Source organism: Ailuropoda melanoleuca, chromosome 5 (genome assembly GCF_002007445.2).
Source record: "Ailuropoda melanoleuca isolate Jingjing chromosome 5, ASM200744v2, whole genome shotgun sequence".
NCBI lineage: Eukaryota > Metazoa > Chordata > Mammalia > Carnivora > Ursidae > Ailuropoda > Ailuropoda melanoleuca.
The window spans coordinates 12,502,944-12,530,395 of NC_048222.1; the positions used below are offsets into that span (position 1 = coordinate 12,502,944).

General features: G+C 45.1%; 1 protein-coding gene across 1 annotated transcript in view; it reads right to left on the reverse strand.

Annotated features, from left to right (window-relative positions):
* Nucleotides 1-5,822, reverse strand: part of CD83 (CD83 molecule) — a 29,180-nt gene extending 23,358 nt beyond the window's left edge. Inside the window, exons 1-2 of the mRNA XM_034660194.1 lie at nucleotides 5,764-5,822; nucleotides 4,404-4,499 (exon numbers count right to left, since the gene is read on the reverse strand). Coding sequence (XP_034516085.1) covers nucleotides 4,404-4,499; nucleotides 5,764-5,822 — 155 coding nt within the window. The remainder of the gene's footprint in view (nucleotides 1-4,403; nucleotides 4,500-5,763) is intronic.
* Between the last annotated feature and the right edge of the window lie 21,630 nt (nucleotides 5,823-27,452).

Below are 27,452 nucleotides of genomic sequence, written 5' to 3' on the forward strand. Positions count from 1 at the left end.
GTCGAGTGTGGGCTAGATTACTCTGGTAATATAAATTTAAATATCCTATTCACGTGACGGCATCTCTATGGTTATGAATTTTAAGGGGAGGCTCTTGTTTAAAAATCTACAGGCTTCCTTGTCATTTCGAGTGTGAATGGGCAGCTGCTTTCATTTATCCTTCTACTGGGGGGCGGGGGCAGGGGGACTCCGTTTCACCTTTCTATGCTCCCGCCTCTGGTGTGCCTGCTGGTCATTCAAACCTGAGCTCCTGGATGCCACAGCCAATTTCCAAGCCTGCACTACTGCTCTTCCCCCCTGCACCCCCTGTCCCCCATCCCTGCCCCCAAGGCAGCTCATGAGGGTTCATAAGCTTCCTTCCTTCTGCCCCCCTCAATTGCCTTTACTCTCTCACACGTACATCTAGACATCGCTTAGACTTTATTCTTTAGTTCTAGAAATTTGTGAAAGCGTTTTTTTTAATTACACAGAAAACCATATTGCTAAAAATAGAAATACCCAACCCGTTAGTTATTTAACAGTGTGACTTTACAGCGACTCGCTCTTAACCAGCTGAAGTACCCACGTACATTTTCACGCTTAGTCTTCCTCATCTTCTCCACAGTCCCTCGCACTGAGGCATGAACGTATTTCTGAGAAGGCCATTCCCTATGAAACCTTCTCAGGTTAGCTACAGGCCACGTTCCACTGCAAAACCAGAGTGCCCCACAGCGTGGATCTTAAGTGGCGGTGGATGTGGGAAAGCCACGTCTCCAAGCACTAGCTCGGGGGCTTCTTTGAATAAGTGAGAGAAGTTTACAAGCCGGTTGATCTCCACTTTGACTGGAGACGGAAAAGAAAGTGAATACAAAGTGCTTAATGTCTTCCTGAAGCCACTAGCTGGCCCCTTCACATCTTTCTTTTTTCTGTTCCGTTACTTTAAAAAGAGAAAACCCCTAAATCATTAGAAGACATCGTGGTTACACATCCTCACTGCCATTGGCAGGCATTCGTTAACCGTGGACAAAAAAAATGAAGATAGCCCGTGCCCTTCACCATTTCTGCTGACCCTCAAAGCCTCCTTTCTCCTTCCTCCTCACATCAGGACTGCGGCTCTGTTATTTTATTTCTCTCAGAGAACATGCCAGTAAAAGCTAAGAGTCACATTTGGAACTCAAGACAATTGAGAGACCGGTCAGAGACTGGAGACCCGGAGGAGAAAATTCTAGAATGTGTCATGAGTTCTTCTCACCTACCCCTTCCAGGGCAGGGACACGGGGAGATGGGCAGGGCCAGGAGGAAATCTTAGCTCACAGTTAAACGTTTACTAAGCAGCATGGAAGTTGTGCATACGAAAGATTGTTCTCAAGAAGTTGACGTGGGAAGACACGACTTCTTAAGGTAGACCTTGTCTTGTGTCTCGATTCTACACCGTTTCTCTTTGACGGTCTGATGCTGGGGACGAGGGGGGACTGAGGGCAGCTCTACAAGGAGGGAAGGAACTAGTCAGGAGAGCCTTCAGGGAAGGCACAGATTGGATAAGGGGAAAAAGGAACTGAGAGGAAGGCATACCCTTTAAGGAAAAGTCCTGCATGAGGGGACGGTGAGCACATTTGTGGTATAGTCTTCAGGTACCTCTCAAATGCTGAGCACGTCACAAATCCGCAAAAGATGCTTGAGGTCCACCAGGAGTAGCTCGTCTGGTGACTGCTGCTGGTCGAGGGGGAGCAAAATGCGGCCTTGGCACTCTGTGCACCCATCTGTCTCTCCAGTCTCTCGCCCTTGGGTTGACAGACCTGGTAGAAAAGGAAGTCCCACAAAAGGGGAAGACGGGGTTCCCCTTTGCCCCAAGGGTGCCTTCTGAACCTTTCCAGAGAAGGGTTTTTGAGAGAAAAGAATACACTTGAACTAATTCTGCCAACAAACTTACCACAGCGGCTACCAATCGTGGAGCCCTGTCAAGAGTCGAGGTTTGCGGTAAGCACCTTCTGCATCTCAGCCCCCAACACAGCCCTATGTGGGGAGCTCTTATCAGCTGGTCACAAGGTCCTGGGTCTCACTCCTACGGTCCTTCCCTCAAGCCGAAAAGACCATCGTGCACACCCTGCTGGACTCATTTTTCTGGTATCAGCCCCTCTACCACCAACCCCCTTCCCACCCCCCGGGGTTTTGAGAACCACAAAGAAGCTGAGAGGGAAGCCCAAAGGGTGGATACGTAAATTATGCCTTTTAATAAAATTCCCCCATTAGGTTTTTCCCTTTGGGCTCCTTCTTAGTCACCCTGTACTTTCCAGCGATGTGCTCATTTGTTCACTTAATGAACAAAATAAACAGAAATAACTTGTATTCCTGTGCTTTTCCTGCTTTCCTTTTTCTCCCTCTCTGAGAAGCTGGAAGCCTCTGGAGACACTTGCTCATCCTCTGTGAGGGAGGAAAGAGGCAGGTGAAATGGTCCCCATGTTGACCATGCAGAAGGAACCACACCGCTTAAGCAAGGTGCACAAAAACAAAACACAGAGAAATTGGCCTCAGGCTTGACTTGAGACGCTTGGAAGGAAAGCCTTCAGGCACAAGAACACAGGAGGAAAACCTTCTGTAGGATGAATTCCTTGTGTTACAGTGACATCTCTGCTGGAGCGCCCTGTTCACATGCTCCTAGGTCCTATGTCTTTGGGCTTGCTCATCCACCCTTCTAGAACCTTCTTGCCCTGAATCATATCCCAATTTTCTCCTTCAGTTCATCCAAATCTATTCAAATGTCACCTTTCCAGGACTTTAGGAGTTCCCTTTTCTTTTTTTAAGATTTTATTTATTTATGAGAGAGAGAGAGAATGAGAGTGAGAAAGAGAGGAGGGGGGAGGAGCAGAGGGAGAGGGATAAGCGGACTCCCTGCTGAGCACAGAGCCTTCCATGACGCTGGATCTCAGGACCCTGAGATCATAACCTGAGTGAAAACCAAGAGTCGGATGCTTAACCTACTGAGCCACCTAGGTGCCTCTTCAAGAGTCCTTCTTAACGACCCTATATAAACAGAGCTGCCCTCCACCACCTACTGACCCCTGCTTTATTTTTCTCCACAGTCAGTCTCACAATCTGACATGATCTCATATATTTGTTTGCTTTTTTATATTTTGTCTCTGCTGCTAGAATTTAAGCCTATATGTTACTAATTTCTTTTAGTCTCAGATCCTGGAACAGCATTAGACATATATAGTAGGTGCTCAATAAATGTTTGCTAAATGGATGAATAAACGGATAAAGGTATACTTGAGAGGGATATTGTGGCAATTTGCATTATTAGCTCCAATTTTCATCCTTTCTTGTTTCTGTGCTATGAGTTTAGGCCAACTGCAAAGTCAGGGAAGAGCTCATACAAGATGGCTGACTTCCCCTCTGACACCAATTCAACTTCAAGGGGGTTCCCCAAACCACTCTCAGTTCTGAAAATTCACTAGAAGGACTCACGGAACTCACTGGCAACCTTTATACTCACAGCTATGGTTTATTACAGGGAAAAGATGTAGATGAAAATCAGGAAGGGGTTCTGAGCAAAGTGGGGGAGGCCCCCAAGCATGGAGCTTCCAGGCACCCTCTCCCTGTGTAGCTATGGACAGCATCACCCCCCCCACCCCCAGCCATGATGTGAGACGGTATGCATGGAATGTTACCATCCAGGCAAGCTCACCCAAGCCTCAGCGTCCAGAAGTTTCACTGGCTTCTATCACATACTACGTGTATGGCTCACCTTTAGTGCCCGGTCCTTCCAGAGGGGTCATAGATACACTACCTCCACCACAAGCCTCCACCAAAAATCACATCGCTAAACTTTTTCTCCAGTGGCCAAAGCCCCCAGGCTGACAGAGATAATCCTATCAAGTGGGGCTTTCCAGGGCCTAGCAATCACCTCCCAATAGCTAAGGGCAAAGGCCAGATCTTTTTTGGGGTAAGGTTAACAGGTTACTATATATATGCCTTGTAACTTGGCCATACCCTTGAGCTGTGGGTGGGAATGCTTCTCCACCTCTTGACCTTGGGTTTCATTTTATGACTTGTTGGCTAGTAGAATGAGGCAGAAGTCAAGATGTGCCAATTCCACTCTCTTTCCCGTACCTCTGCTATCACTGTAAGAAGAACATGTCTAGGCTGGCCCACGAGTCCCAGGAAGAAGATAAGAAACATGGAATAGAGCCAATCCCCCTTTCCCCTCCAGCTTAACCCAACCTGGAACAGCTGACATTTATCCACTGAGCAAAGTGAATGCCTTCTGCTGAATCCCCGAAAAGAGTCTGCAATTAGTTTTTAAGTAGTAGTATCACGGCCATCATTAACTGATGAAGTTATCAAATTATTAAGGACGATTAATATGGTTCTGTGAGTTTGCTGGTCCAATCAGAGCTGCTTTGGTTGTCACTGACACAGGGTACCTTGTGGAAATGGGCACGAGTTGACCAGGTTTGTATGGAAACCGGTGAGGAGGTAGAATGCTCAGAAGATCCAAAGTAGAGACTTCAGACAAACACCTACAGGACCAGGAAGGAAAGTGTGAGCGAATAAAAAGAGCCATTTGCCCGACTATAAATTTGAACTGAGAATGAGGCAATAGGGAATAGTGGGGACTATGGTAAACTGAACAGCAGCAGCCCATCTAAAAGGAGCAGCCACTAGTCAGCACCAGCCAATGGCTGCTAATGTGAAATTAACCCAGGCTTGCCAAATCGTTCAGGGTGTGTTTGTGCGCACACTCGCACGTGCGTGCAGACACGCATGCACTCACACGTACAAGATAGAGAGCGAGAGAAGCTGCAAATTTAGATATTTATGAAATCTCTTAAATGCTGCAAATGATAGATTTTTGTCCAAACAGCACACAAGACGAACCAAACCCCTCTATGGCTGTCCCCATGCAACCTCTCCTTTATGTCATGGTGAGCAACATCTGGTGGCAGCAGGCTTGTCTAGGACCTTTCAGAGAGGATCCTTGATGGCCTGGGATTTCAGGTGAGAGAGGAAAAATCATGCTAAGAGGAGAGAGGACATAACAAGTGGACACCAGAGACAAAATTCTCCATCACCATCTGTCCCCAGGCCATTCCCATCACAGCCTGATTGGAGTTAGTTAAGTGTAACTGAATGATTCATTAACATTTTTCTTCTTTGGGGGTATAACCCCCATAAGAACCAGACAAGGCATAAGGCATCTGCCTTAGTCATTTACATGCATACTCTGTAGGACGCTGGAGAACGTCTTAGGAGCGCCCAACTACCGTGGGACACACAATGGGAATGGTCTCTGCCAGGCTGAGGAAGCAAGACGGGAGATGATCCTGGGGCTCGCAGGAGCTCACCCTCCACTAGGCACCCCTGCAAGCCCTGACCCAGTCTCATGCTTCTGTGCCTGCAGAATTCTGCTCTTCAAACCACAGAGCAAGAGGTGGGCTTTCCGTCTGGTGTGACTGAAATCTGTGAACATTAGCACCTGTTCTTTCTTCCGAATTTAGCTTTCTCCTGGAATTTAGCTGTAGACACAGCGAAGCCATCAGTAAGCCCTAGGCCTGCCTGTCAGGTGTTGGTTGTCTAGTATCGGGTCCTGGTGTTGACTTCCCTCTGCTCGACATATGCAGGAATCATTATCCCACAGACAACTCATTTGTAAGATGACGGTATTTGTTTAGCAGCAGATGTTGCTTGCTTTCCCTCATTTCCTTGCTGTTTGTCGCCCTGGGGATGCTGCACAAACGATGGTGCTGTGGAAGGCCAGGAAGAGGCTCCCCCACCCGAACAGACCTGCGAGCAGCTGCCAGAGGGAAAGCTGACATGTCAGAGCGTTCATCTCCGATTGTCATGGCAGCAAAGGTGTTCACGTGCAAAAACATCTAAGGTTTCTTTAGGATTTTACTGTCTTTTTTTTTTAGCGACTGAGCCACCCAGGAGCCCCAAGGGTTTTACTCTCAAGAATGTATGTCAACAGTGCCCCAGAAAGCACATTCCACTAGGACTAGGAAGAGAAAAGATAGAAGCTGTCCTGAGTGGTACTCACCACACAAGCCCACAGCACACCGTTTCATCCTTTTTTTTTTTTTAAGCATCCAATATTAAATGTATTACATAATAAAGTTATACATTTCCTTTCTACCTTTTTTAATTTTTTTAATTTTTAATTTTTTATTTTTTTTAATTTTATTTTATTATATTATGTTAATCACCATACAGTACATCCCCAGATTCCGATGTAAAGTTTGATGGTTCATTAGTTGCGTATAACACCCAGTGCACCATGCAATACGTGCCCTCCTTACTACCCATTTCATCCTTACAATGCTTCCCATAGGTGATATTAAATGTCTGCTTCTGTTCCCCAGGGAATTGACGCCCAGCTAGACCCGACCCAAAAGACCACGATTAGGGATGGTAAGCATATGTCTTGAACTTGGCAAATTTTGAATACTCTCTTCCACACTTAAACCTGGTCCCTGGCTGGGACTTCAAAATCTGCACTCGCTCCTTTGCTCCACCAGTAAGGAGCCCCATGGTCCATGCTTCTTTCGTGCCCCACAGAACTTACTCTGTAACTGCACTCTAGGTAACTCAAGTGAGCATCAAGGCAAAAGAAAAGAGATAATCCAAATTTTTTTTAAAGATTTTATTTATTTATTCGACAGAGATAGACACAGCCAGCTAGAGAGGGAACACAAGCAGGGGNGAGGCAAAAGAAAAGAGATAATCCAAATTTTTTTTTAAGATTTTATTTATTTATTCGACAGAGATAGACACAGCCAGCTAGAGAGGGAACACAAGCAGGGGGAGTGGGAGAGGAAGAAGCAGGCTTGTAGCGGAAGAGCCTGATGTGGGGCTCGATCCCACAACGCCGGGATCACGCCCTGAGCCGAAGGCAGATACTCAACCGTTGTGCCACCCAGGCGCCCCGAGATAATCCAAATTTTTCTGTGGTCATTTATGTAATAGAGACCCAGACAAGCCAATGGGGGCTCCTCCGAACACATACACAGTTGCCCACTTGAGTGCAAAGTAATATGGCATCACTAAATTACAGGCTCTCTCATGTCTCACAGCAAACAGAATAGACTTCACCTAAAGAGCAAAACATGGTAGGACATTCAACTGTCCGCTGTCCCTAAGACAGGGTTGTGTGGGGTCATGAGTCCAGAAAGTATTTCTGTAAAAGGTGGTCTGCCAACCAGGAAAAAGAGAGGTGGGATGTTTGGGAGACAAAAGACAAGATTTCAGTGGGGTCTGAAATACGTATGGAAAGTTGGTCCAAGCTGGAATCGGTAGACAGTGGAATCGGCAGTTAGTGTACGCGTTTGTGTGTATGCTGTGGGGGAAGGTCAGGAAGACAGATCACTGGCATTGGGGATATGACAGTGTGTATGTGGCAGGGGCCAAGACCACGGTTTGGGACAGCAAAGTCAAGCTGGGAACAGGGCCAGACCCTTGACCTTAAGGACTCTGAGCCCCTCGGCCAGAATCAAGCATGGACCGAGAGTGCCCCAGCTGAGCAGAGCTTCCCAGCCGGGGCCCCCAGACTTGCTCCCAAGCCCAGAGCTGGGTGATGTATAGACACATAACCCTCCAAAAGCCACGGAAGGTGGAGGATTTGGGGAGTCTTCATTCCTCAAAGGGCATCTCCACTGCTCTGTACATTTGAACAAATTTTAGTGCTTGAGGTTCAAAACATGTTTTCTATGTGATGAGGCTCTTCTCTCTTACCCAGGAACTCCGGTTACTGAGCAAATAGAAGGTATGCAGCTGCTTCCATCCGAGAGGGAAAAATCACAACTCTGAGCTTGTGGATCTGAGGATATACCCATGTAGGAGTGGGTATGTGTATGTTCTTACAAGATCTGAGACATCTCTTTTCGATAGGGATTCAGAGCTAGGAATCCTGAGGCACCATTTTTCTCTGAGCAAAAGAACCACCCTCACCCATCCCGCTTTTCTACCCCAATCCAGGCTCCGTCTGCCAACCTTGGAACCCAAAGCCATGGGCAAAGCACAGCCTGAGAGTAAGAGCTGGTAGGACCTTGCCCCTCCTCCACACATGGACCTCCTGGGACACCACATGAAAGTAGAGATGAGTTCTTACCTGATCCCTTTGGTCCCTGTAAGCATGAGTCAGGGGGCCCCCAAGTCCAGTATGCACTTTTCTCCTCCCTCTACACCAACTTCCAAATCACTGTACATGACTGAAAATAACATCAATTTGAATTTTATTTATAATACTTTCACTAGTCACAGACCATAATCTTGAATTCTTCACAAAGATCCAGATCTTACATTTTCACGTGTCCCCTTAGTCAGACAGGGACCCCATGCTAAGTCCATTGATATGCCAGTGCCCTCGAAGGTTAAGTTCAGACACTATCTATTTTTCCCTCGTGGAGAACTGCAGCCCTGCCTGTCAACAGGCCTCAGGTAGAGTGAGCCTCAGCTCCATGTCGGAAGCCACACTGAGGTCATTGCTTCAGCCAGAGCTCATTAGAGCTTTGGTCCTTCTGCAGGGGGCTGAGGCCCAGTTCCCTTGGCTGGGACACATCATCTTTCAGGAGTGACTGCAGATGCTTGGGGATTCCCAGGAAGTCTGGATGGGAAAGGAAGCTTGAAGCAAGAGGGTGGTTTGGGGCACTTAGGAACTCTTGAAGAAAGAGCTAAGGCTTTGGCTTTGGAGCCCGGGTAGGCCGACCTGAGGGTATACGGTGGCCCCTCCTGTTGACAGGGATCCCCCTGGTTTCCACAGGGTGTTGCCTTTTTGACTCTGAGCATTTAAGCTTGAGTTCCTGTATGACAACAAGTAGCATCTCCATTCACCTGGTCTACACTGCAGAGGAACTCCAGGACCTATGATGGAACTCACGCCAGCCCTTCACAGAGTGCCCCACTTGGCTCTCTATCATCTCCCTCAAGGCTCCCTGATGGCCTCTGAGTTTTAAGAAACAGCAGGCTGTACAAACTGAAAGACAAGTCTCTTAGGCAAGCCTCTTAGACTCAGACTTCACAGCTAAATCCAACCCTGGAAGGTTGCCAGGGCAGCAGACTAAAGAGGACCCTGAGGAGATTTTCTAGGGGTGATGGGGACTAGAGCTTTCCCATGCTGCAATCCTGTAGGTCCCTGAGGGATGACTTATGAAGACACCACCCTCTACCTCTCTCACCACAATCATCTCCAGCCTCCCAACCACTGTCCCTTACTCATGAAGATTTTTGGATCTGGCTCACTGTCTCTCTGTCACCATCACAACAGCAAAGACAACCTACCCTACATTCTGGCCTTCTGTTATTTTTATGTCCTAGTTGACGTCTTATCCACCCATTCCCAAGATCATACCATAGATCATTACCCAGGATCATTACCTCCCCTTCCAAAGACCCCAGCTTTTCTTAGACCACTTCCATCTTCTTGCATCCATGCCCTCTCCCCGCCCCACTGTCCACATCTCCTCTTACCCAGCTTAGATCCCTGGCCCATCCTTTTGCTCACTTGCATCCAGGCTCCCACTACCACTTAACCCCTCTCTCCATTTGTCATATCTGCTTGACTAAATTCCAACTTTGTTAAAATTGAACTCCTCACCCACTCAGCTCCCAAACTCAAGCCATTGTATGAGGCTAGAGAAAAACACACAATTCTGTGGACGGGTATTCGTGACAACAAACTTCAGGTGGCCCCTCTGTGTCGCCTGAGTAATTCCCTAATCACTCTGCAACCCCCTTCTGCAAGATGACTCCTTCTCTTCTTCATCCCTTTCCCCACTCTGAGCTGATGACCTTGGTCCTTATTTCACTAGAAAACAAAATCAGAAGAGAATTCTTCTTCTCACCAACAAAGCTACCAACTTCCCAAATCTGTATTCTCTGGCTCTTTTCAGACTTCTCCACTCACACGTATTCAAGGACATTAGAATTTTTCCCTCTCTCTTCTGACTCATCTGACTACATGGTCATTGCCATCGGCCTGCAAATATTCTGCAAACTCTTCCCTCTAAAAAAAGTTTTCTATGAAAGAGGAGTGGTCTTGTAAGATATTAATACACACAAAGGAGCCTTCATCATCACAACAGCCTAATACCAACACCTAAAAAGACAGACAGATGAGGGGCACTTCAGTGGCTCAGTTGGTTAAGCATCCAACTCTTGATTTCAGCTCAGGTCATGATCTTGGGGCCCTGGGATTGAGTCCCGCATCAGGCTCCACACTTCGCAGGAAGTCTGCTTGCCCTTCTCCCTCTGTCCCTTCCCCTGATCATGCTCTCTCTGTCTCTCTCTCAAATAAATAAAAAATAAAATCTATAAATAAATAAATAAATAAAATTAGTGCACTATCCACAGGAATAATTGCCAAAGGTATCAGAAATCAAGATGCAAAATGAAATTGCACAGGTACCAGAAGAAAACAAGGATGAGTTTTTATATAATCTGAGCAAGAAGACTTTTTAATATGCCCAAAAATCTAGATGAGAGACTGGTAAATTTGACAACAGAAAACTTTAAACCAATTTTTTTTTAAGTTTTAAAATAGTCAAAACACAAATGAAAACTGGCAGAAAAGTATTTACAGCATTGATCACAAAGAACCAATATCTAATATTTTTTAAAAACTTCTAAAAATTGAGGGAAAAAGATAAAAAATCCAGTAGAAAGGGGGACAAAAGACATGAAAAGACAATTGACTAAAGAGCTGTAAAATTCCTCCCTGAACATGTAAAACTACAATCAATTTTACTCCAAATATAAAAGGCAAATTAAATCCACATTAAAAACCAATTTTTATGCATCAGATTAGCAAAAAAAAATTTCAAGAGCTTCGCAGTAGCCTCTGTTATCATTAACAACTAACAATTGTTGTTTTACTATTGGTGAGGCTAAAGAAGCTGGCACCTGGGTCCGTTGCTGGTAGCAACGTGATATGGTGCCATCCCCATGGAGGGGAGCCCAGCGGTATCTAACAAAGCACCCTTTGCATTTATCCTTCCATCCAGAAATTCCACTTCTAAGAACTCATCCCAAATATATACCTCCAACAATGGAAAAACCCAGATACTCAAGGTTATTCATTGTAGCATTATTTTAAAAATTGCAAAATATTGGCAACTGCCTAAATGCCCAAGCACAGGACATTGGTTAAAAAAATATATATGGTATGTATACATAATGAGGTACTGAGATATATTTTTTTAAAAAAGGTGCAAGGAAGAGTTCTGTGGCTCTTTTTTGATACAGTTTGCTACACTGTGATTTCCAGGAGACACTGTTGAGTAATAAGGCAAAGTGCAGAAGAGCATCTGTAGCCTGCTCTCTTCTGTGTAAGAAAGAAGGAGAACAAGAAGATTTGCATACATATTTCTCCAAAGAAGCACAGGATGAACAAATATAAAAATAATGTTGTTGGTTTCTTACAAGGAGTATGGGAGAGAGGGGTAAAAGCATTATGGCATGGGGTGATGCTTCTCTGAGTGTATCTTTCTGTATTGTTCTGACTTTGGGTAGAATTTCAATGTTCTTATTACCAAATCATATTAAATCACTAATGAAGTTTAACACTCAGTACCCGTTTGCCCTTCTTTGGTTGGTCATGGCCTGGTTTTCCTTAGGGAAGCACTCCTCCCACCTGCTTGGCCCACAGGTGTTTCAGGTGGGGAAGTCATGGGACACATTTCTGTTTATTGCACTTCTCTGGCCATAGGGACTGGTCCAGGGTTGCGCACCCATCACAGATGGAGTCAGTCATATGCCACAAGTCTCTAGCTGCCACTGTTCAGAGAAAAGCCACCTTTCTTTTTTTCTCTGGGCTTGGATCCAGGAGGTGGTAGATCTGGAATAATTGGGAGCCCTCTTGCCATCTTGAAATGAACCCAAATGGAGGAGAGCAGAGCTGACCAATTTCTGGAAATATTGTTCAAACACCTGCTATTTTTATTTAATTACGTGAACCAACCATTTCAAGCGTTTGCCTTCACCTGCTTGAGTTGGGTTTTCTGTCACATGCGTTCAGTCCTAACTGATAGACTAATTCAACCCTTTCCTTTTATACATGTGGAATCTTAGGCCCAATGAGGTGAAGAGAGAGGCCTAAAACCACACCGGAAGAATGTGCCCCAGGCTACCTTCAGCGGGCCGTCAACCTGCCCCCAGTGGCTCGCAGGCAGTGGATTTGATCAGCGGCCTCAGCTCTCTTTCGGGCGGAGACAAGAGATGCTCTGAGGCCATCGTGCATGGCCTCTAAGTTTCTAGCTGTGCTGGGAGGAGGTTCATTGGAAAACACTGACTTCTCGGCCCAGCCCAGGGGCCTAGTAGATGCAGTGTCTGCAAGAGTAGAATGAAGATTCTGTTATCCCAGCATAAGCACATCAGGGAGTGTGTCGAGAACCTCAGCAACTGGGAAAACAGTCACTGTGGCAGCAAGACCCATGGACTTCGAACCGGAAGATATGCGTTCAGATCCTGACTCTTCCATTCACTTGTGCAGATACGGAAGGAGAATAACAATAATGCCCCAAATAATCAGAAAAGTGCCACTTCTGAAAGGTGTCTGTAAGCCGGAGTCCTTCCATCAGTAGCCAGTAGGCCTGAACACAGCCCACTGGCTGTTTTAATTGGCCGGCACAGAGGTTTGTTGTTTTTGTTTTTGTTTTTTTTTTTTTAATAAGCCAGCCAGGGTTGAAAAATTCTGGTATTTTATATGCAAATCCAGATTTTTTGCCTTCTCTTGAATATAAACAAACAAGACTGGAAACACTGGCTAGACTTGTGGGTAAAGAACCCTTTATCCACGCATGAGAGGCCAATGCGCCCACCAGCTCCCCATCACCCACCTGCATCTGAACCTGAGGGTGGGTTCCCGTGGCCACGTCACATCTCACACCACTCTTTGTCTCATGGCAGAGAACTAGTGTTCAGCACACGTGTGTCCTCCAAAGTGGGAAAACAAAATATTAGCCACTGAAGGTCTTTGTCGTTCCCACCCCCCACTTCCACACTGCCCACCAGCTTCACTCATGACATGATCTCCTGGGAGGCATCTGAGTTTACAGGCACAACTATAAATAAAAATTGCTATATAAAGTTCATGGGTTAACGAAAGGAAAGGAGAATTAGGACTCAAGTTCCAGTTCTGTTGGTCAAGATAGAAAATCCAGGCTGCCTACCCAGATAGAGGGAAAGCAAGTGGACTGGAGAACTTGGCAGGTCAGTACAGGAACAGGGTCAAGGACAGAGAAAATCAAGTTCAGAAGCAAGAAAACAATCCAGCCTCTGGGTAGCTGGTAGGGGAACTAGTGACGTTGATGGCTTTCCATGTCAGGCCTGGTCTCCTGGTAGTGGGAACAGGTACAGCTGGTGGGGGGACAGGAAACCAGGCGGAAGCTTACAAAGGCTGGGTGACATTCTGATGGGTTCCCATGTGGAACCCACAAGAGACTGGGTTTGGTCTTAACACACAGATGAGGAAGTTCCCTTCAATGGAGCTTTATGCTTTGACAGAGGAAATAAAATTTCTCAGTAAATTTGATGAAAGGTCTATCAAAGCTTCATGAAATTTCAACCAGAGGCCCCTGGCCAGTGAGGTAGCCGGGGTTCATTATACAACTTATTCAACACCAAGTCCTCGTTCCCAAACTCAGCTGATGGGACGGTCTCATGAGATAAAACATCTCCTATACCATAAGGTATAGTCATACACTTCATGTTAATTTTTAGCCCATAATTTGAACATCGGTGGAGCACCTGAGCTGATGTGGGTGGTGGATATGCACTGAGGATGTAGGTTGATTCTGGATGGACTCATTCACTCAGCAAACATTCATTAACTGAGTACGTGGAGTTTACCCTCTATTAGGCTTAACACTATGGAGCCCATGACAATGGGTAAGATATCACCTTCACCTTGGAGCAAGTGATAAACCAGTTGGGTCACGTGTGTCTGGGGTCAGAAAACCAATGAGAGTAGAGGACGCCTGCCCAAATTACCTACCGTGCTTCTGCAATGGGGCCCAAGGCCAGATAATATTGTCTTTTGATAAACAGTTCTTGAGAAGGGATTTTTTTTTTTTTTTACCAGATTTCCCTATGTAGGAGCATCTGAGGAATTTTTTTACTAGGACCTCAACCCACAGCCACCAGTGCTGCCTAAGGCTAGCAGTGTCTATATAATATCAAACTGAATTTTTTTTCTAAAGATTTTATTTATTTATTTGAGAAAGAGACAGAGATAGTGAGAGCACAAGCAGGGAGGAGAGGGAGAAGCAGGGTCCCCACTGGGCAGGGAGCCCAATGTGGGACTCGATCCCAGGACCCTGGGATCATTGACCTGAGCAGAAGGCACACTGTTAACTGACTGAGCCACCCAGGCGCCCCCCAAACTGAATTTTAAAAAGAAAAACATTAGGGGCGTGCCTGGGTGGCTCAGTCGGTTAAGCGTCTGCCTTCGGTTCGAGTCATGGAAAGGATCGAGCCCTGCATCAGGCTTCCCGCTCAGCAGGGAGCCTGGATCTCCCTCTCCCTCTGCCCTGCTTGGGTTCTCTCTCTCTCTCTCTCTCTCACTCTATCTCAAATAGATAAATAAAATCCTTAAAAAATAAAATAAAAAGAAATTTAAAAAAGAAAAAGAAAAACATTATCTGATTATTTCCAAATAATGAAATTCCCTTGGTGTTGTCTTGTAAAAAAGAGGAAGAAGAAGAAAGCTACCATTAACAGATACTTGACTATGTGTTGGACGCTATGCTGGGATCTTTACATCTATATTTGTGTTTAACCTTCATAGCCTTGCGAGGCAGTTGGTACCACCCCCACTGCACCTCAAGGATACTGAGGCAGAGTGAGTTTCAATAACTTTCTTGTTCCCCCTGGATGACTTCCAAGGGCCCTATGGTCTGTATGGAAACTCTGAAAGTGGAATCTGGCCCTTGATGAAGTCCAGTCCACACAAATCAGGCATCTGTGGTTCCCCACACACAACCCTCTTGAGCGCAGGGATGCCACCGGAGGTTGGCGACCAGGTGTCCGGAGGTGGCATCTTGGTATCAATGAGCCAACCATCCTGAGACCACGGCCCCAAAGCAGACCTCGAGCCTTTCACTCCTCCTCCATCAGACTCCTGCCAGAGAAACCAAAAGAAGAACTCAACAAAGACCGTCACGGGTTTTGCCGGTTGTGGCTTCTGACATGCGGCCACTGCTGGGGGCTTTTGGGAGAGGAAGTAGCAATGACATCACAGGAACACAGAACTGGAAAAAAGACTTGGGGGTCATCAATTCCACACGCCTCTACAAGACGAGACACAGCCCCCTCTCCCTGAAGGACCAGAGAAGCCTGCTGCGGCCTCTCTAGTACTTTCTACCAGTGTTTTCGTTTCCAAGGAGAGAGGGTTTATAACAAGTCAACTTTTTATTTAACTTTGGTCTACTAGCATTTTTTTCATCCAGGATGATGAACTAGTCAGCCTCAGTTCTAGCACAAATTTCCAAAATCTTGAAGAGAGTGTGATGGTCGTTCTTTCCATTCTAGGCCTAAAAGCACAATGGTCTATACCCGTGTTCTTTACCTGGGTCCTAGATGGTGAGGGGTTCTGATCTGTACCGTCTAGAGTTTTGTTGCTGTTTTTCAAATATGTGACTGGGCCAGATTGAATTACTCTTTCCCATTCTGTTACAGAATTCGATACCCATGACCTTGCCCTGTGACCTTGAGCTAAAGAATCCACCTATTTAAAATACTTACGAAGTAAAACCTTCTGAAAAGCAAATATTCACTCCCAGTTTGGCAGCTCTGCATGTTTAACTTTTATTAAGAAAAACGTCCTTCTGTGTATGAAAGCCAATAATCTTTGATTTTCATATTCTATATTTGAAAGCAGAGAAAATTCTTCAGAATCGCATTTTTTTCACAATTTAGTTTCAAAGGCAATCTAGTTCCTCTTTTTATTAATGTAAGCAGAAAGACTTGTTTTATATTAAAGCATTCAATGAACTGGGTTTTTTTTAAGACACCACATATTTACTTTTCATATACGGGAACTTTCCAGATGACTGGTCAAATTATATTTGCCTAGTACATTGATCTGGAGGTGAAAAAAAAAAGTTGAACAATGGCGTAAGCTAGCTTTTCCTCCCATCTATGGGCAACTATCAAAGCACCATGACTGATTTTGTGATATGCCAGAAATTATACACCAAAATGTATGCTGTTCCTTCAAATCAGTCACCTTATCCACTTATTCCAAAGAACTTCCAGTGCTCAAACATGTACTGAAAATCTTTTTTGTAATTTCTGCCAGAGCCAACTGTACACTTAAAAAAACTACGTGTATCAACTACATAAATTCAATTACAAAATATATTGTTAAAGGCAGCAGTCTCTGTCCTTTGAGAAGCCATATGTTTTGGAAACAGAAAAATCCATTTCAGAGCAAGTTTAGTGACCAAGAGATGAGATTAAGCTGAGTGATATAAAGGAGAAATTCAAATGTGCCCGTAATCTTACAACCCAGAGATAACTACCATCAACGCATTTCTTCTAGCAAGTTGTGTATTTATAGATTTTAACACAAATGGGATATGTCATAGAGGCAGCTTGGATCCCCCCCCCCTTGGATCTCCGGTCAGTGTTCCTATTATTCCCATTTCATGACGTTCAAAGAAGGTAAGTAACAGAGAGTTATACTTCAAGGGGTGTCCTGACCTCTAACATCTTTCAAAATGGGCAGAGCCTGAAAAAAATGAACAGTTACACCACGAGAATGTTGTCTGCTTTTTCTCTTTCCTTGGTGATATTATCTTGCATGAATAATATTTGGGTATACCACCACAATGCCTGACAGCTGACAGAGAAACCAAGAGTGAGAGAGAAGGATATCATGTGGTTTTAACAGAGAATATAGAGAATGGGCTGTCTCACCCAAGTCAGTCATTTGTGTAGATAACCCATGTATGTGTGTGTGTGAACATGGCTTTCAATTACAAGTCACAAAACTTTCTTTTCTGGTGCTTGGCAATAGAATAAAATCTCTTGTGATGGAGGAAACACCACCGGTAGCGGAGATCAGAGAAGATGGAATGACTGTTTACATTCATCAGGTCCTCTCCCAAAGTGGGAGGAATCATGCCATGTGTAAGCAATGCTCTCCCAGTACACAGACTTCCAAACCTGAGCAGTTACTGAGTTAGGGTGGCTCACCACTGTCCTGAATGCTTGCGGATCAAGTTCTAGGAAAGGGGGATACTTCGCCTCTTACTCTCTCCATCTGGACTGGGCTCTGTAGACTTAGAAACAAGAGCTAAAAATGCGCCATTTTGAAACTTGGGCACTTTGCCCCAACAATGGAGGCGTATCCCACCACCCAACAGAAAACCCTGAGTTAGAAATGCTGTTTGATTTGGTCCTACACGTGTCATTGATATCTTCGTACTGGAGCTGAGATGTCAAAAGATTCCCCATTTTGCCCATTTTTCCTTAAAAAATGTCTTTGTTTGCAGGGCCATGTTAACCTGGGGGAGGAATGGTAGGCTTTGAATCCCACAGACCCTCCTTAATTAGCTTTGGGAAGTCAACTAAGTCAATTCAGTCAACTTTGGGAAGTGATTCATCTGCCTCAAAATCAATTTCTCTACATGTGACAAAGGTGAAGGAATCAGAGCATGAAATTATGCCCTAAACAACACAGTTGGGAAGACTCCCTAAAGCTGGGTCAGCCCAAGTGAACCTAGGCAAAAGCCTGTAGGTTGAGACAAGAGCAAAAAGGATAGAAGTCCAGAGAGCTGGTCACTACAGTGTGCTTCCAGAAAGAGCCCTCCCTCCTGCCCCATCCCAATCCCATCTCAGGCCAAGCCCAGGGAGGGAAGATGATGGAAGGAAACCCCAACTAGCTTTAAAGACCCAAGAACATGTATAAAATCTTCGAGGTCCAGGAGACCTCAAAGTCGCTTGAGCCTAGCATGATGGGAAGCAGTAAAGCAGACATTGGTGGGAGGGCCTATCAAGGAACAAAGGGACTATTTTCCATGTTCCCAAAAAAGACAGAGGAGTGGCTGAGGGGGAGCCACACCTGAAAGGTCTCATCAAATAAGATTGGTGAAGTGGCAACGCCATACACATGACTGACTGGAAGTCAGGTGGGAATAAGGATGCTCAGGAGGGGGCCAGCTCTGATAGGCGATACCCCACCATGCCCCAAACCACCTGCTTTCCCCCCCAAAGTGACTGAGATTAGGTTTCTGCAACCCTTTGGAATAGGAACACTAAACTGAATGCTGAAACAGAAATTAAGTGCAGACGTAAACAGTGGCATTGTTTGCAAAGCCTGCAATGAGAGCTCACTGTATGAATATACATCAAGTACTTACGCACATGGCGGTTGCGTGATCAATTCTAAGTATCACCATGATTACTATTGACTAGGTATATTTCAGTCCACCTTCTTTCTCCAGAGAAGTTAAGGCACTAACCAGGAGCACTGATAAAAGCTGGAGAAATATTTGATTTTTCATGATGGAGAAATCTCTGCACTCCACACCCTCCCATACTCCCAACAATTAGGCAATGTTCATGCTTCTTGCCCACGCTCCCGGATGGAGTATAGATCCTCATTCTCTTGGCTTTGGGCTTGGACACATGACTTGCTTTGACCAGTGGAATGCAGTAAGCATGGTAGCATGCTAGCACTAAGAAGAGACCCAAGCAGGCATTGTGTCTTTGTCCTCCCTGTCTTGCATTCCTACCATCCTCCATGAGCAAACAATACCCTAGGGAGCCATTACTCCTCCAGCCTGGGTCTCCAAATGAATGGCATAGAGCAGACTTGACTCTGACCTGAGGCTTGGAACCAAGCCTATTCGAGTCCAGTGGAATCCAGCCAAGTTCAAGCAAGACACGCTAAGCCTGAGCCGAACTACGGTCCCATGATGAGAAATTAATGTTTGTTTTCATAAGCCATTAAAACTTGGGGTCGTTACTGCAGAAAACACTTCTATACTACCAGCTAAAACCACTCATTAGCATATGGAAGCAAAGACAAGAAGGATGGATAGGTAGAAACAAGGTCAAGGAAATTTGAGGAAATGGGAACGACTTGTCTTTTCAGGAACCCTCCCCAGCAATGCTAGTATGGAGTGGAATAACCCCGTAGCTGGTAAAACGGGGGTACGGGGAGGGAGAGGAAATAGAGGGTCCTGAAGATGTGTGAGAGCTGTAGGGACCCCCAAAGAGAAGGATGAGTTCAGGAAAACACATTTCTCCCCTGTCAAGCTCTCTCCTCCTTTACTGCTCAGCATTATAGACCATTCTCTCCATTTCAAGGAATTTAACTCCCTTCTGAGCTTCATGCTTGGTAAATAAACTTTAATGACTTGCAATGAATTCTACATTGCTAGATCTCCTATTTCTATTTAAAATGCAGCAGGGTGTACGTTTGGTATTGATTTGGGCTTGTGATTTGAATTGTTCTTTGTAGGTATTTGTCAAAGAACAGATGTTTTCTCCATGTGTCATTTGAGATGAGTTAAGTATGCCCAGGAGGGTATGGTGATATAGAGGTCTCTCCCTGAGCAGACGGGGTGGTTGTAAATTGCTCTGTGGTTTTTCCTAACCCTGTAATGGCTGAAGTAAAACCTAGCAGCTGAACAGTTAACCCATTTATTTAATTTGATTTTGATTTTCCATTAAGCTCTTGTGATTTATTTAAATAGGTTCTGAAATTCCAAATTGAAATGTGAAGTATTTGGCATAAAAGGGGATTAGGAACCAAAATATGAATAGAATAAAATCCATTTTTGCAAATCTCCGGATCTGTCCAATAAATCGCTTGGGAAACCTGCACAAAATTACTCCTTAAGTGGCTCTGAGCATCAATATTACATCTGTGTTTCATAAAACATGGGCTTCAAGTAATAGCTTTTCTTCTCGGGCTGTGCTTCAAAACTCCACAATTAAAGCCTGAAGCTTGCTAAGGTGTAAATCCCAAAGTCTCCTCTAGAAACTTCCAGAATCTGTGCTCCAGACTCTTCTGACACCAGGTCCATCTCAAGGGGGACTCTCTCCATAACAACTTCATCTTACCCTTCCTCCAGAGGCAGCCCTGGGCTGCCCCCCTCTCTGCGCCCATCTTTCTAAGGACACAGGTGAGAGCTTGTTGGTTGCCCCGTTAACATCCATGGTTTCCAGCCAGCCCAAGAACACTTCAGGCTGCCTTTTCCACAGCCCCACCCCCTCCCTTCCTGCACACACCCTATGCAGGAAATACACTGAACGGCATGTCACTTTCTATTTCCCCATCCTTTCTAAATTCAGCTCTATGTTTGCATAGAGGCAGGACAGAGTGGTGGTTAAGAGCAAGCGTCTGAAATCAGGATGTCCTGGATTTAAAAACGGGCTTCCCTCTTTACTGGTGGTGAGACCTTGGGCCTGTCGTTTTACCATCATCTGTCAAAGGAGGATGAAAATAGTGTTCACCTCCCAGAGTTTTTTTTTTTTTTTTTTTTAAGGAGACACAGAATCAGGTCCATGATAAACCCTCAATTACGGAGAGAGGCTAACGCTGTTCCTATGCTTGATGCCTCTTATTTGGTCAACAGAGAGATTTACTGAGTGCTGCCCAGGGGCCCTGCACTGTTCTGGGTGATGGGACCAAGGTGGGATAAGATGTAGCTCCTGTCCTCAAAGATCTGACAGGCTAGTGGGGAGAGCAGCAAACACTAAGGCGTGGGAAGTGCTACCGCTGGATTAACCTAAGGGTGCATAGGAGGTGTCCAAGCCAAGCTTGGCCAAGTCCAAGGGCACTGGTGGGAGAAGTGAGGTCTCCCTTGAGACCAGGAAGAGGAGCTTGTGTTAGGACAACAGGAGCCCAGCACATGCAAAGACCCAGAGGGGGGAGGTACACCTCTAAGAACCGGAAGTAGCTCATGGTGGTTGACTCAGATAAAACGTACAAGAGGTGAAAGAATGGGAGCCAAAGCAGGAAAGAAGGGGCCAGTTTACGAAGAGCTTCAAAGCATAGACAATGGGTCTGGGTTTTCCTGAAGCAATTAGACAGTGATTTCATCATATTTCCTTCTTCCAAAGCTCTCCAGCTATAGAGGGGAGGTGGGTTTAGAAGGAAAACCAGGGGGTCAGGTTGGACAAGGTGTGCCCTGCATGACGGTGCCGCAGAGGGATGGTGAGCGGGGCAGAAACCGGGACAGCCGTGCTCACCAGGCTGAGTGCCCCGGCGAGGAGGAAGTCCATAGGGATCAGCCGCTAGAGCAGGAAGACCCAAAGTAAACTTAGATGTATTTCTCTCCCTCCACACGAGAGAAGTTGTCAACTGAACGTGAGAGCTGGATGCAAAATGAAATTGTGTTAAGTACAGAACAAAGCACGGTTAAAGAAAGCCACATGAGAGATGAAGTGCCTGGAATCCCCATGTGGTGGACAGTGAGAAGCAGGTGGTTTCCATATGGGAAAGATAGAAGTAACAGGATTTAATGGTTGATCGCATTTGGGACAAAGAGGAGGGGTCAAGTATGAGACCCACTCTCTGGTTTGTGCAACTGAGAGGATGATGGCGTGCTGCGTTAAAAACCAACATTCAATTGAGCGAATGATAAAGATCTTGTTGGTTTTATTCAATGATTCGTGAAGGGGGCAGCACCACATCCAGCAGATAGAAGGGAGTTCCAAGAAGCCGTACAGATGAGAGACTTTCATAGGCAGAAGGAGATTCTTCCAGGCAAAAAAATGGGTTGGTTACCTTCCTTTAGGGTATGTTAGGTGTCGACCAGGTGGATGACCTAAGTTGTGCTGTTCAGGTGATTCCTGATTGACTGGTTTAAGGTTCTATTTCTGGAAGAGCCAAAACTATAACTAAGTCTCACTTGAATGATGTAGGGCTTAGCATAAGTGACTCCATCTGGGGCCTATTGTCTTGCTTTTAACAGGTGTAAGGCCTAAGACAATTATGAGCTGCCTTGACATCTGACAAAATCGGGAAGACCTCCAATGCTCTAAGAGTAAGTTTCCCTGCCCACTCTGCTCCTGGGGATAAGTTCCCTTAGCTCAACAATCCTCCTTTACAAGGGGAACAATGCATTTCTTTGAGTAGCGGTCCTCAGTTCCCTGCCAGCTTCTGGAATTATTCAAACAAGCCAGTCGTACTCCCCCATGGCAACCAGGGGATGCTCTGTTCTCTGGCTCCTATAAAACCTGTCCCCAGAGCCTCTGGCTATTCATTCTCTCCCCAGAGGCAACCACCATGTGGCCCAGCCTTTCACATCTCCCCTGTCCCATGCATCTGGTAAAATCTGAAGACCCCCTAGCTCAGAGACACTGCCTATGCTCCCCCAGGCGGGGAGTTTCTCTTTGTTCAAATTCTGCACATGCCTCTATTACATAGCTTGGCCTGGTGCACGATGATGGGTGCAATCTCTCCCCTTCTCAGCTGAAATCCTCACAGGTAGGAGCTTTAGGGATTTTAGGGACACAGATATGCAGAAAATTGTGGGTACCGTGACAGGCTGGGTCATTGCTAGGAAACCAGGACGAGGACATGGGTGCTGGATGAGTGAAGACACTCACATGCTCTGGGCTGAGCCCAGCAGTAAACTGGAGTGTGCCGGACATGCTAAGCCCAAGAAAGTGATGGAGCAGCGTGGCTAGCAGCGGTCTCACCACGGCCGCTCCGTGTGTCCACACAAGCCTCATGTGCCGGAGTGTTGCACTGAGGGCTAGCTGGGAAGCTAAGCCATTTGAATAGAACACGCCCAATCTGAAATCCAGTTCTCTCCTAGCCATCCCAATGTCACCTCTGGGGCCACATGCCAGGACCTACAATGGGACAGTACATGGATTTTTGAAGAAACCGCTTATACAGACGGAGTGTTTTTTCAATTTATTCTGATACCCAGGAATCTGAAAGAATTGCTGTTAAGTTATCAATAGTAATAATAATAATAATGATAGCATAAGCATTTACTGAGTGAATGTTAAGTGCCTGACACTGTTCTGCTTTTTTCATGCATTTATTCGTGCGCTCCTCCCATCTCCCAGTGGAGATTCTATTACATTCTTCATTTCATCACTAAAAAAAACCACCAATGCACAGAGTCATCAAGTAACATGTCCAAGGCCACACAGCAGCCTGGTTCTAGATGCTAGGCTGTGCTGCCTCTCCGAGCTTAGAGCCGTGTTCTTTGCATCTCCACGTCCCTGGGGTCGCCCATCGGTGTACAAGAGCTGAGGCGTGTATGAAGGTTTTATTTTATTGACTGAATGAACGAACAAATGAACGAAAAGCACCTCCCTTGCTAAGATATCTGCAACCTCCGAGTGGCCCTTAGCCAGCCATACATAAAGTCATGATTTGAAAGGGTAGCAACAGGGTCTGGGCCCCAAAACATCACGCCCCTCTCTTGTCACTGTGCCTTTATATGTCGGTGTTTTGCTTTTGTTTGTCCTGGAGCCTTTTCCTTCTTTAAGTGCCACTTATTAAAGGGAGGGGAGGGTTTAATGCCACCCAAGGCTGAGGATTGTTGAATTCACTCCCATCCGCTTGCTTTGGGCGTGATTTACAGCGCAAACAGCGCCCCCTGTGGTTAGCATCGTGGTGGCAGGTGGTCCGGCACGGGGCTCCTTCCAGCCCTGCTCTCCAGCCCTGCTCTGGGCAAGGAAGGCGGATGTCAGGGGAGAAGCTCCTCACCCTAGAACGTTCTCCATCCGGTATCCAGCTTGGGCATCTGGGAACCATCTTCTTACTTATGGGATCATTTCTTAGGGTTGGGGCACCTAATAGGAGGAATGTCAATTCCAGACTGTTCCCGGTGGTGTCCATCCACTGCCCTCACTCTCAGTTACCCCTCTGCAGACCCGTGCTGCTGGGGAGCGCTAGTCAGACCCATCTCAAGGGCCAGGGAATGGGGCTACTCATCAGGGAAGCAGACGGGATTGCAAGCTGAGGAAAGGGAGGACTGCTCGTGTTACTTATTCTAACCTGATTTCACCCAAGGGCCCTGGAGTATGCGTGGTCAGTTGCATTGTAGAAAGGAGTTGTCTGCCCTGCCCTCCTCTCCTGCCCCACTCTGGGGTCCTGGCTGGTATTTTTCCATCCAGGTTGTCCCATCTTTTGGTCTCTCACACTCCACTTATTTGAGGCTCTCTGCTGCCACCGTCCCTTACGCCCACAGTCCCTTGAACGTCCTCGCCACACTGCCAAAGCCTTTATTAGTGATTTAAAAGAGGGTTGGAAAATCCCTTTAGGAAGTTCTTGACAATGACTCAGTAATGGTTTTCTGATTTTCAAGGGACTCTAGAAAATTCTAATAGCTGTCTCCTGTCAAGTCTTCATCTCATTTACTTTCTTTAAGTCTTGGTCTGGGTAATCAACAATAATAATGGCCATGATAACAATACAGGATATTTTTAAAAGCCATTTATGTTACTTTAAGGAATCTTTACAATAACTTTTATGAGATTGTATTTTTATCTACACCTATACTCCTTCTCTCATCCCTGAAGGCTTTTTTAATGCAAATCCCAGACATCTTACCATTTTATCTATAGGTACTTCAATATATAGTTCTTTTTTTTTTTTTTTAAGTAGGCTCCATGCCCAGCGCAGAGCCCAACCTGGGACCCGAACCCACGACCCTGAGATCAAGACCTGAGCTGAAATCAAGAGTTGGAGGCCCAACCGACTAAGCCATCCAGGTGGCCCTCAATCTACATTTCTAAATAATAAGGACTCTTTTCAAACACATCCGAAATAACATTATCACACCCCAAAGGCCCTATAATATCTTAACATCATCAAATATCCACCAGAATATTTTTCTACAGTTGGTTTGCTTGAAGCAAGGCCCCGGCAAGAGTCACATAGTGCTTGTTGGTAACATGCGTCTTGAATCTCTTTGAATCAGTAGTTTCTATTTTAGTTTGCTGCAGCTGCCGTAACAAGGCCACACAATGTAAGTGGCTTCAACAACAGAAATTCATTGTCTCACCGTCCTGGAGGCCGGAAGTCTGAGATAAATGTGTCTGTCTACTGGCAGCATTGGTTACTTGGCAGGGCTGAGAGGGAAAATCTGTCCCATGCCTCTCTCCCAGCTTCTGGTGGTCTGTGGCCATCTTTGGCGTTTCTTAGCTTGTAGCAGCGTCCCCTCCCCGTCCCTGACTTCTACCTTCAACGTCCCACTGCATTCTCTCTTGTGCATGTCTCACTCCAAATTCCCCCCCCTTTTATAAGGACATTAGTCATATTGGAATAGGACCCCACCCTAATGACTTCATTGTAACTTGATTATCTCTAGAAAGACCCTGTCTGCAAATAAGGTCACATTCTGAAGGAAAGGGAGTTAGGATTTCCACACATGGATTGGAGGGTTGGGGCACAATTCAACCCATAACAATTTTCTTATGTCTTTTTTTTTTTTCCCCTTGTGGTTTATCTGTTGAGGAATCCAGGATGTCATCCAGTTCCTTCTGTATTTTGCTGATTTCTTCTTCATGATCCCATATGTTTCTCTGTCCCGCTGTAATGCTGTATTTCCTATAAACTAGGCGGCAGACCTAAACCCATGACCAGATTCAGGTAGTTACTTTAGCAAGAGCACGCCTGGCGGCCCTTAATGTCTATGTGTCTCTTTTATGAGGTTATGACTAACAACAGGCTCAAGGACGGCAGCCTGAGCCATCCATAGAAAGGTGTCCACCAGCCTTTCATTTAATGGCTTTAATAGCCATTGACGACCATTGCTGAGAGACGTCATTTTGTTAAGGGTCGGAAAATGTAATTTTGAATTCTCTTCTTTCTTCTGCATTTATCTGAAATTGTCCATAGCGAAGTGTCTGGACATCAGCTACTTACCCTGAAGTACAGTTCATTCAAGCGAGACAGAGTAAATGTTTTTCATGTCCTTTATTAATTGGCTTTCAAAATAATGAGTTGGTTTCTGAACATCCTCAAAAAAAAAAAAAACCCAAAGACCAAACAAGATTATTTTTTACTATTATAATTAACTCATAGATTTTAACATCTATGTAATATCCTTTTAAAATTCTTTTTGAGCTCGAGATGTCCCATTTTTACATAGTGAAAGCCCCTTCACATTGGCGCTGAACTGTTTTGGCACAACTCCAAAAGTCTTTGATGGTCTCCTTGCTTTCTGGTAAATCAATGTGTTCTAGGTTCATCTTGGACATTTCTTGTCCCATACGTACAATCGGCCATTTCTCCAAGGAATATTGGTTCCTTTTATTGGAAATTGGTACTTAGAGACAAATATTTGAGTGCTAGGGATGCTCACTGCTAGATTATTTCTAGACTTTTCTGTGGGCAGTGGTGGGAAATACTTTCTTAGGAGAAAATATATCAGGAGTTCATATCAATATTTTCAACTAAAATTGGAAATGAAAGGGTTTTTGCTATTTTTATAATTTAATTTAATTTTTTTTAAAGATTTTATATATTTATTTGACAGAGAGAGACAGCCAGCAAGAGAGGGAACACAGCAGAGTGGGAGAGGAAGAAGCAGGCTCCCAGCGGAGGAGTCTGATGCAGGCTCAATCCCAGAACGCTGGGATCACGCCCTGAGCCAAAGGCAGACGCTTAACGACTGAGCCACCCAGGCACCCCTATTTTTTTTAATTTTAGATTCACATCTCTTTTAAACTGAAAACCTAAGTTCCTAATAATCTTAATGCTAATTACACATTTGCATATACATATACATACACATACATATATACACACATTTCAGGTGGACAATCCTAATTTATTACCAAATAAGCATATGCTTAGTAACTGTTATCACTAATACAATATGAAATTTATTAGTAGTTGTCTAGTCCCTTAAGGTATAACCCACCAGGGATGTACAATTAAGTTACTGTGCTTTAGAGTCACATGAAATAGGTCCTCTTGGTGTGGTTAAGCCACTACTCAATACATGGTCCGATCAACTTATTTCATTTGGCTTTCAGTTTTTAAGGATTGCTTTCTACTTTGATTTAATATCATTTTGTAATTATATAAAATATTTCCATAAGTCCAAAGTCCAATCAACAAAACCAGGAAATTTCAGAGAGGCTGGCTTCAATCCCACCTCTCCAACCTGCCCCTCCCTCCAAGAAGAAACCATTTTTATTAGTTCTGGCTTTATCCTACTATATAAAAAAATTCAGCCAACAGGACTCTCTCTCTCTGTGTATGTACATTTCCTCTCTTCCTCATATATTGCTTAGGATTTTACCTTTTCTAAAACTTGTTTGTTTGGTTTTTTTTCACTTACTATATCCTAGAGATCACTCTATAGAAAGAGTTGAACATTGAGGTCTTCCTTTTAATGACTTTCATCCTCAAACACAAAAACATTTTCTTATCCTAATAGCTCCACTGTCAACAGAAAAAGGGAATGTCCCTATTGGTGTCAGAAGATTTTCATAAGTGAAAAAGGAACTGTCAGCTCATACTTCCTTGGGCAACTTGTTAAAGTTATCTG